Source organism: Dreissena polymorpha, chromosome 4 (assembly GCF_020536995.1).
Source record: "Dreissena polymorpha isolate Duluth1 chromosome 4, UMN_Dpol_1.0, whole genome shotgun sequence".
NCBI classification, from domain to species: domain Eukaryota; kingdom Metazoa; phylum Mollusca; class Bivalvia; order Myida; family Dreissenidae; genus Dreissena; species Dreissena polymorpha.
The window spans coordinates 126,713,848-126,725,827 of record NC_068358.1 but is presented as its reverse complement, the minus strand read 5'-3'; the positions used below and the strand labels follow the sequence as shown (position 1 = coordinate 126,725,827).

Below are 11,980 nucleotides of genomic sequence, written 5' to 3'. Positions count from 1 at the left end.
TTTGCTTAAAATTTTTAATGCCGTCATTTTGTGATGATCAATTCAGCTGTGCTTGAAACATGTGCATTAAAAATACTTCTGCCAAAAGTGCTGATTTATTTTTAGTTATAAATAAATCATACAAGTATATTCACAGTGGGCTATTAAACATTCATAAACATTATGGCTTAAATTTGTTGTAACATCTTTAATATGAACAAGAGATGTGTTTGTCAGAACCCCCCCCCCCCTACTGCGCCGCTTTGAAGCCATATGTTTGACCTTTGACCTTGAAGGATGACCTTGACCTTTCACCACTCAAAATGTGCAGCTCCATGAGATACACATGCATGCCAAATATCAAGTTGCTATCTTCAATATTGCAAAAGTTATGACCAAGGTTAAAGTTTTGGGACAGAATGACAGAGTGATAGAATGACAGAGTGACAGACAGACAGGCCAAAAACAATATACCCCGATCATTCGATCCGGGGGCATAAAAACAGTGCCAATCTTCACAGTATATATTTAAATCACTAGCACAAATCATTATGCTTCCATAGACACCGATACAAAAACCAATAGCCTGACTATATATATAATTTATTTCCAGTAGCCGATGGCTGTAGCCTGAAAAGCAAGGGCCTGTGCTATAATTCCCATTCAAGTAAATGATTTAAGATCAAATTAAGGAACAAGATAAGCTTTAATATGAACAAGACAGATAAATATAGAGGAAGAAAATTAATAAAGATCTAAACAAAATAATTAAAAAACCTACCTAATATACCTTTCTTTGCAACATGTAAACAAACAAGAGGGCCTGATTGGCCCAAAGTCACTCACCTGAGATACTAAGGAACTGACCTGTTATGTGCAGCCCAAAATATAATTAGAAGAAAAGTTTCATGAAGATTGAACTTTATTTGTAACTTTAGAGTGTTAACAAGGTTTTACTAAAGCCATATGGTTACATGAAAATACCCCCCCCCCCCCACAAAAGCCATGCTTTTTAGCAGACCCAAACCTTTTTCAAACTTATCCAAGATATCATTAAATAATTGCGTAAAATGTTTTATCCCATCATCAGACGTGCATTGTTGAAATAAACAACTGTGGAATAAACTTTTCTTTATTTCGGCAGTGCTGAAATATAGCTGTCACGTGCGGCGGAGAATAGTCATATTACTCTGAATCAACTATAAATTAATCATTTTTAGTAAAATCGAATCAGATTCAACAAAACAAACAATTTGATACCAAGATGTAATTCATTTTTAACACAAAATGCAACTCAAAAAGCAAAAAAACATTATTTACAAAAATTAAGTGCGCGTACTCATGACATCATTATTAACACGTCATACGACACAATGCATGTTCTTTCACGCTACAGCTGCAGTTGTTTAGTGTGATTTTTTCATTACTTCTTAAAAACCGGGGACGTAGAGGTATGATAAACGGAAAAACAGGTTAGTTACTGATCTTTTTGTAATGTATTAGGCTCGGCACAATTAAAATAATGAAACAATGTTTGCTTATAATAACTTTGGGAATTTTCGTGTAGTTCGATTTTCCTATTCCATTCTTAAAGAAATAATTTACGACTAAGAAAATTGATGGGATAAAACGAAAACAAGGTCGGTGCCTAATAAAGCAAAGTTTATTTTTCTCCGCATGAAAATCTGAACCACTCGCCAAGGCTCGTGGTTCAGATTTTCTCAGCCTCGCAAAATAAACTTTGCTTTATTCGGAACCGACCTGGTATTCTCTATCTGGCCAAGTTTAATACAGACTGGACTATACATGTGACTCAAGCCTGTTAACCATACATGCCAGACGTCCCGATCTTAGTATTTCATGGCCCAAATCAAGTCCAAAGATTCTATTACTCATATTCAGTGTATAATACCACCGAGGCTAAAAACCTTTCAAAACACCAGTTTTGTATATCAAACAAATTGAGCGATGACCGATACACATCAATGTTTCATATAAATTTACTTTCGTTTTTGACCAATTTTTCAGAAAATAATTTGTACCTATTGCATCAGTCTAAATTTAGAGTTAATTGATGGTTGGTTGAATAAAAACAGTGCTTGATGCGCGCACATCGCATTGAACGATTAGGCACGCCTCTGTCCCAGATTGAAGTCAGTTAGAGGCATACCCTACATTTCACGTTATGGATTCACTGTTAACAAGGTTTTACTTAAAACATATAAGAAAAATGCCCAACCCCCTAGCAGCCATGTTTTTCAACAAACTGGGACCATTTTCTAACTCATCCAAGATATCATTAGAACCAGTGTTCTAACCAAGTTTCATGTAGATTGGACAATCAATGTGATTTCAAGAGTGTTAACAAGGTTTTACAATAGCAATGTAAGGAAAATTGCCCTGCTCCCGGACGGCCATGTTTTTCAACCAACCTGAACAATTTTATAACTCATCCAAAATATCATTAAGGAAAATATTCTGACCAAGTTTCATGATGATGTCGCTTCTAGAGTGTTATCAAGGTTTTACTATAGCCATAAAAGGAAAAATGCCCCGCCCCCTGGTGTCCATGTTTTTTAACCAACAAGAGCCATTTTCAAAGTCCTCCAATATATAATATAATTGGGAAAAATCTTCTGACCAAGATTCATGAAGATGGAGTATAAATGCGGCTTCTAGAGTGTTAAGAAGGTTTTAGTATAGCCTTATAAGGAAAAATGCTCCGCCCCCCTGGAGACCATGTTTTTCAACCAACCAAAACCACTTTCTTAATCCTCCAAGGTATTATTGGGACAAATGTTCTAAATTAATTTCATGAAGATCGGACAATAAATTAGGCCTCTTGAGTCACAGTGTTAACAAGGTTTTACAAGACCATACAAGGAAAAATGCCAAGCCATGTTTTTCAACCAACCAGATCTGTTTTCAAACTTGTACAAGATATTATTAGGACAAATCTTCTGACCAAGTTTCATGTAGATTGGACAATAAATGTGGCCTCTAAAGTGTAAAAGGGGCCTTTTCATAGATTTTTACAGGCATTGAAGTTTAAAGCTTTAAATTGATAAATGTAAACATTGGATCTAAAAAGCTCCAGTAATATACAAGAATAATATTAAAAAAGAGAAAAAGTAACCCTCAACTGGGCTCCAACCACTGACCCCTGGAGTAAGTATCGCTTAGAACATATGACCATCCTTGATCATACCATGACTCCATGAGTGATGTATTTTTATACTTTATATAAGCATCCTCGTAGTATCACAAAAGATAACGACAACAACAGAACTCTCCAAATTATTCAATCGTTTCGCATAGCAACGGTTTATAATTTTCAGGTTTTTAAATCATCAAAAGATGCATATAATGGATATTTTAGATAGTGTTTTTCCCAGGCCATTTTAGCGTGGCGAAAAGCCACGCCGCCCTCCCAGATCGCCACGCTTCCCTTTTCAAGGCAAATTTCGCAACGCGCCCTTCGTTTGAAAGGCAAATTTCGCCACGCGCCCTTATCGATAACATCTTTATTGCCTTACGATCTAACTTGGTCCGCAAAATCAATGTCCTTGATTGTCTGTGACGTTCCGACTGTGCTTGATTTACTCGAGAGACGTCAACGTCTAATCGACTATATTATTTGAGCAGATTTAATCTAATACAGTGCTCGATTTATAGGTAGACTGCTCCAAAGCTGTGAATAAGTCATGCGTGAATTACCCCGTGTTAGTATCAATCGATAATTCCAGAGGCTATGTTTTACCAAGCGCACTTTTCAGTCGGCCATGTGTACTCCTCCACGATAAAATCGTTACTGCGGAGACTTTTGATGACAAACTCGATGTTATTCTCGTGGCAATAGTGCATTGCATGCATTATTCAGTTATATCAAAACATATATTTTTACGCATAATTACATTTAAAATCACAATTTTTATTTTTTATCGCTTTCGTCTTTAAGATAATTAGATCTAATTATTGAAATAATTACTGAGACCTTTACTAATTTAACAAAATGTGAATCGCGTATACGATTTAACGTTGCTATGCGCACCTGTCGCTTACATCATTTGACATTTGAACAACATGGCGGACTATACAGAATTAAATTGCTACTCGGCAAAAATGGCAAATAACGTCGTAAACGATCGAATTAACGATGGAGATTGTACATTAAGAAGGAATTAATGAAATGTCTGTGATAATCAATGATGCATAAAAATGTTTTAGATAGCAACAACATTATTCATTTATTTGTTATCTACTTGGTGAATGTATGTCACGGAAACGAGTGTTTGCATATTGTTAGCGATCAATTTACTCGCAATGTTATTTTAAACATCTGGCAAGATTATTGTTAGAAAATGTGATCAGACATACATGGTTTCATTTATATGTTAGTGGATCTGTGTATAATCAGATTCATATGCATATATTGCTTTATTATGTTTGTCGTGCTGTACAGTTTATTGAAAGAGCATGGAACTTAAATGTACATTGCAAGGTAAATATATTAATATAAATCATAGTAAGTTAAATACATCAATTACTATTAAATGTGCTTGTTTATATGTTATTTTTTCCACAACTGCTTCAGATGCGATTACATGTTGCCCCGTAATTCAGGTATTCAGGAAACGATTTTGCCCTTTTTTGCCTAAACTGCGCGCTAAAATGCCTTTTTTGAAATTAATGCGCCATGCCCCTTTGCACTCCTGGGAAATACACTATTAGAGCATGGTAAATATACTGTTTCCTCACAAATATCATAACTACAATGAACATTTGAGAATCTGAAACTATTTTTTTTTATTTTGTCAATTTACCACAACGTGAAAAGGTCGCTTAAACAAGGCAAATGTTGATGCCGCATACCGCATGATGGACAAAAGGCGATCACAAAAGCTCACATGAGCACATTGTGCTCAGGGCCCGTATTCACCAATACATTCTTAGACTTAAGAATAAAGAATAGACTTAGAACCAAGAAAAATGCATTCAGTGTTTGAATATATACAGGCATGCACTGGCGATTGTTTCATTAACAAAATGTTCTACATGAAGAATGATATTGATAGAGGTGTTTTAATGCCAAGTTTGACTAAAAATTCATGCAATTCTTTAATATATCAATTTGAAGAATATTCTTTATTCTTAGACTTAAGTCTATTAATTGTTTGGTGAATACAGGCCCAGGTGAGCTTAAAAGGGACATTGTTTTAGGTCAAATCGAAACTATTCCATACAAGACTTACAATATACAAATGATACCTTGTTATTTAAAAAGTACAAAACAAGGAAGGATTTGGATCTTCTGAAATAACAAGCTTTAGGAGACTTCCTAATACTTTCTATATTTAAACTATCACACAAAATATTTTTTACTTTTTCACTCCAATGTAGCTGACAGTTTTTCCAGTTTTCTTTAAAGTTTCTAGAAGTTCATCAGCGCTCAACTCTGATGTAACTGTCACCTTTTGGGAGGAAATATCAGCATCGATGTTGGAGACTTTCTCTGAAAAAATAAAAAAATAAAGATACAAATACATGTACTCACAAATCTTATGGTAAAACTCAGTTTTAAATGTGGACCGAATTTAAAGCTTATATTTTGCATTTGCAGTGAAAATTTGTTGAGTTGAATCAACCAGTTTAAACGAAAGGAAAGCAATACAAAGTAGGCTTTTTTAAGTCAGTACATCTTATCTTCATCTTTGAATGAAAAATTATGATTTATGTGTACATATGCATGTATTTGCATAAATAGTCTTGGCAAAAGTCACAATCCATATGCCGCCAGTGTCTGGTAATCTCTTAACAATTACTGGGTGGCCCAAAACCCAATTCACTGCAAAGTAAACTTAAAAAATTTACTTGGCTTAAATTTTTCAGTAGGCACGAGGATCGTATTTTGGATTGTTTAACAAAACCATGTGCAGTTTAAATATTTCTGAAGGTTTACAGACTAACACACATACTGCATAAATATATTATTTTACAGTTTTTATTAGATGTGTTTTCAATACAGGTTTAATAGCTGCATTTTAACAAGTTTACCTCCCAGTTTTCCAAGGACCCGTTTAGCGGCCCCTGAACATCCTTCACAAGTCATCTCCATCTTGAACTCGTATGTCTAAAAATATCACAATAAAAAATTATACCCATGATTGTTCATGTTGTGCCATGTTTTTCGAAATTATTAAAGGGCTCACAACAGCCCTGAATTTTCTCGAGTCAAATTATTTTTAACTCTTGTTTTCTAATGTTTTATTGTCGAGGATGTCTCCAAATAGCTAATTATTTTATTGTTATACATTTCATTGTGCTTTAAGTATAAATACAGAAATTAACATAAAGAATTAGTAAAATTACATGTTCCTTTATGAATAAATATAAAATAAAAATGAGATTTCAGTTAAATTAGATCTATTTCTTGTTTTATTGCTTTTTATTGTGACTCTTATGCCTGCATACATTTCCTTTAAGACCTTAGCGATACATTGTATGTAATATGTATCCATAAATAAAATAAACTGAATCAAGAAAGACTTTAAACCCCTCTTGTATGTATTAAGCTGAACAAAATAAGTAAACAAATAGAAATGTAAATTTATTTAATATATCAATGAACAAGAGATGTGTTTGTCAGAAACACAATGCCCCCTATTGCGCCGCTTTGAAATACAATTTCAATATATCATTTGGTAGGTTTAGAAATTATCTCCCTTTTAAAGCTTATTTTTTCCCTTAAATTGTATTTTTTTACTTTTGACCTTGAAGGATGACCTTGACCTTTCTCCACTCAAAATGTGCAGCTTCATGAGATACACATGCATGCCAAATATCAAGTTGCTATCTTCAATATTGCAAAAGTTATGGGCAACGTTAAAGATTTCAGACGGACGGACAGACTGACTGACAGTTCAACTGCTATATGCCACCCTATTATTTTTTTTAAAGAAAGTGTGAAGACAATAAATATGATTTGAATGCATGATTTATAGATATTTTAATATGATGCAAGTATAAAACATGCTTTTACTATACTTATTCTTAACAAACTGAATTTCACAATTTTTACAAGTTCGCACTCGGGTTTTTCACAATTTTCAGAAGTTTGCGACTAATTTTTTCACAATTTTGAAAAATTTGCGACTAATTTTTTCACAAAGTGAGGGGGCTAGGGCCGCTTCATAAAATTTTCACAAAGTGAGGGGGCTAGGGCCGCTTCATAAAATCTAGAAAAAAAGCCCTTATGTGGTTACACACAACCAAACACTTTTCTGTTGCAGATTATTTGATTTTTGAGCTGAATTTAGGGAACTTTCATTTGTTTTGGGATTGTTTGGGATGGAGTTGGGTGATTTTTGTCAATTTTCCTGATATACTAAGTATGACCATTTTTTTATAAAGAAGGAAAACAATCACTGTTAAGTTAGAACTCATTAAAGAGTCCATATTGAAAACTGTTTCAAATGTCAACAGGTCAGATAAATGGTCTAGTTGACATTTTCCAGACACCAAATTTCACAATCCAATTATTACCGGTATCTTATTATATTTAGGTCAATTTACCCCAGCATGAAAGTAATCCAAATATAAATGTGAATTGAACATGAATTTCTTATTATTATTTTGTGTCAACTATTTCTTTTACAATTTGGTTAAAAATTGGTGTCCAAAACTGTATACAAGGGCTACTCTTCAACAATGATAAACTGCGCTTCTGTTAGCTTTTAAAAGTTGGAAGTCCTGACTTCCAAGCCTAAAATTTTGGACGTCCCAGACATACATTTAGAAGTCCTACTTTATTTCAGAATTTTAATATACGTACATGTTCAAACTCTATCCATTACCCGATAATCCAGTTTTATTACAATTGCTATTTTCAAAACCAAAGTACGGCCATTATTGACGTCTGCAAATGTCCGCCATTTTACGCAAGTGCATATACAAATTGGGATGGGGGAACTCCCATTGAACATGTGTTAATCACGTGACGCAATTTGAGAGCATAAAGCATTCATATTTAGTAATTACGACAAATCAACGACTGAATTTTAAATGTTACATGTACCTCCTTTCAGAATAGTTTGCGTAGGTGAAAGCAAATTTCAGAGTATAAAAACACGTCTTTCTTTAAATTTAACAGAGTACACTTCATTCCGGATTGCGATATAACTTGTCAGGTAATTCATGCATGTAGACCAATATGTATGCATAGTTTGGCAATCTCAAAACACGTTATTTAAAGTGATCTTATGGGCATCTAACCGTTTATAGGTGTCTATCGCAACCGTTGTTTATTTTTGGTGTTTTCACTTCATATACACTTATTTGTTAATGCAGCATCAACATACTAAAACAATATCCCGGAAAGAGAAAAATAATGCATTTGAATATCAACCGCACTTTCCTTTGACAACTGATCATGCATGTACGATTTTATACTAAATTTAGTTTTAGTGCAGATTTGTTCATACGACACAAAGACACAATTTTGTTTACGGATCATTTCGGCTTACAGGACTCACCAGTCATGTAAAATATCGAAATTAAAATATATTTTCATAAACAACTGGTAGCAAGATGGGTTGCAGATAATTAGTCAGTAATCACATTTTAACTAACTCTTTTGACCTGTTAATTCTTTTCAGCTCAATTCAACAGTGAAAAATGCCCATAATATCACTTTAATTACTTATTGCATTATGTATTATGGCCATTTATATTAAAAAATACATTATTGAATTTTAGTATTTTCTAATGCTGGAATAAAACGTGTTATCCGAAATCATTTACAGATTTTATTGTTCTCGGAAAGTTAAGAAAATTCTACCAACAAATAAACATTTCTCGTGTATTGCTAGCTAAAGAAACTTCAGCGTACAGTTTATATAGTATTGACAGACCTGTACACTGAAGCCAACCCCGTATCGAAAGTCAACCAGAGTCGTAACATATTTATGTCACGCTATAAATCAAAGAAAGCTCATTTTCTTGGATACATTTCGACATATATTTGTGAATGAATATAAATTACTGCATCGGGGAATATTTTAAGGTTTAAATGTTTCAAATGCATCTTACAATAGATGAAAATAACTCTCATCAGTCTGAAATTCACAAATTTGACGCCATTGTCGCTTTGTCACGTGACGAGTTTTCATTTGGATACTTTCGGATCGACCTTGACATTTTATGCTGAAATTGTACACATTACTTTCGTTTTCTGAAATCTATTATTTGCGATTAACAACTTACGTCTGGTGGATTATACAACTGATTTCAGTGTGAATCAGGTAGTTTTAAATAATATTTACTTTGAGTTTGTATTTACACTTCAATTTGTATACAAAACAAGCCAGAATAATCTAAAATACCGGGAAATGTCATTCTGAATTTGAAAACACTTGAGCACATGGTATGTTACTAAAAAATAGAAATAATGTCATATGACCGTGAAATCTCAGGAGATTCGCATTTTAAGAAAGTCTGTCACATCGCTGTTTTTCTCAATATGTAAGAGCAGAAAAGATAAATTTTAAATGTTTAAGATTGTATTTTGTGAAAGAATATATCAGTTAAATTTGAAAAATGTCAATCTTTCCGATCAAGTGGTTGATTTGGGCAAATAACTGCCTTAAAAAGCTGTTTTGGACAGGTCTTTGTTAACTGTCAACTTTTCAGGAATTTCTGGTTGACTTTCCTAATGGTGTTGGTCCATAACTATAAAGTCGCGCCAGTCAAAAATCATAAAAAGCGACATTTAAAGTTATGGTAGCCAGAACTAGTGTATTGCGTGTACAGATAAAAAATAATGCAAACATTAGACTAAATGTACAACATCATGTCATTCTTCCTCGGGGAAAGCGTGTTATTCTTCCTCGGGGAAAGCGTTGACTTAAATATTTGATTGCTGTCTGCGTGTATTCGGCTGCATGAGCGCTGATTGGCTGATGCGCTTACCAAGAAGAATTTGATTGACAGCTGGAAAAATCAATATTGGCCACTCGCTGAGAAATTCAGTGATAACAGTAGCTCTTAGGCGAGTTAACGGCCTGAATAACCCGATTTACTGTTGACATTTGTATGTGTTGTGTATAAGTAAATAGCGTACATGCGTATTATCGGACGTCCAAAGGACTTCCACCATTTGCATAATGTACGTACAACTGCCGTTTTCGGGTGTAATTTACGCCCCGACGTCCACTAACAGAAGCGCTGTGATAAATGACCTATTTACCGATACAAAATAATCAACAATACCATAATTAATTTAGTTTTTCAAATTTGAATGATAACCAATGTGTTAGATTATAGACCGCGTAAAAAGACAACTTAAATTTCCATCAAAGTTAACAACAACATTGTACTACACCTCATTAAAATTCAATAAGCGTCGGTCGATTACAGATCATAAATACGGAAATAAAATCAAACTTCAATAACATTCGTTGTTTGTTATAAAATTAACACGTACTCTGATGCTAATTGTTTTTTTGTTTTTTTTCTTCGTATTATTTTGACAAAAATAGACTAATGTATTTGTAAAAGTTAAAAAATCAACTTACCTGAGCAGGCATCTTCGCTGTCAACTTATCAGTGTGCGTGTAAATCAAACGTCTTCCAATCCAGACCGTAGGACCGCCTTCGCTCTGGATTAGCAGTCGATTTATTCCGGAGGAGTCCGGAGTTAGCCGGTGTATCACGATTTGTACGCGTTTAGTCTGGTTTCTTGATTTGCTAATAAATTAATAGATCAATGTGATGGGCACATGGGTGAAATTAATATGATTATAGGTGCTACCTAATTTACGGGCAAAGCTTTTAAAGTTTTTTTGATAACCATGTACTTTTTGGCGTAAGCTGTATTAAGCCAGCTTTTCACCCTGACTTGACCTTTGTAAGTGTCCAATAATATTCTTGAAAATAAAATTTCCAGCGGCTAGGTACGAATGAATACACTTCATTTATTCCATTGGCTGATTTAGGTATAACACCAGAACATTGGAAACATATCCGAGTCTTTGTAACACTGTTTTACTGCATGAAACAATTTTATCTCTAATGAAAAGGCTCAATAGATAGAACCGTTTTACAATCAATTTTCGACATAAATACAGTTTGTGTGTTCACCTTTTATTTTCAGAGAATTGCCAGCGCAAAAGCGTTTATACTAAAGGCTATATTCTCATATTTAGTACTTACTTGCATTGCATTTCAACCCGCGAGGTTTCGGGTCAATTCGCGGCCAGTGTGTGAAAGTCAGAGTTTATATACAGTTCATCACCGGAGTTCTCAGAAGGGGTTGCGATCTTTTCATTGAACGAAAAAAATTGGAATCTATGCTATTTTTGTCTGATGGAGTAAATAGTTCGTTTAGTAGCTTTGTCGATATATCAATATTTTAGGCACAGCTGTTGCCTTGGTCGTGTACAGTTGGCGTAAACAAGCCGTCGTTTCAGCAGCAGAATTGTTACCTAACTTTAATGCATTGCATTCCAATCCGCAAGGTATCAAGGTCAGTTTGCGGTCAGTTGCAGAAATCTTTATATAAACGCCGTCTCGTAAACTTTGTGCACTTGAAGTCTGTTTTGATCAGAAAGATACTAAATAAAAATATTCGGCGATATTATTGTGGTATGTCAAACATCGATTTTTAATATGTTTTCAACATTTGCATGATAAGGACCAATTTTGATAAAATTAATTAGAAATATTTATCCATTTAGACCAGTTTATTAAGCATGAGCACAATAATTCACTATACTATAATTATGCAATTAAATAAGATTCGAGTATTGCCGGCTGACCTATATGCACTCGTTTATTTTCGTGTTTCTTGTGTTTTTCTATTCTGTAAATATAGATACCTGAGTAATAATATCACATAAAGAAAAAAATAAGCCACGAAATCTGGCGCAACACCCCGTAATTGATTTTTTAAAGATATTTCTTGTCAATAAATATATGGACATGATTGTGTTCAAAATATTAAAAT

General features: G+C 33.9%; 1 protein-coding gene across 1 annotated transcript; it reads right to left on the bottom strand.

Annotated features, from left to right (window-relative positions):
* Positions 1-5,357: 5,357 nt before the first annotated feature.
* On the bottom strand, positions 5,358-10,668 carry LOC127878764 (copper transport protein ATOX1-like). The gene is made up of 3 exons (XM_052425292.1): positions 10,551-10,668; positions 6,034-6,109; positions 5,358-5,491 (listed from the first exon to the last, which is right to left on the bottom strand). The coding sequence occupies exons 1-3, from the start codon at positions 10,560-10,562 to the stop codon at positions 5,358-5,360; spliced, it is 222 nt and encodes a 73-aa protein (XP_052281252.1). The 5' UTR covers positions 10,563-10,668.
* Between the last annotated feature and the right edge of the window lie 1,312 nt (positions 10,669-11,980).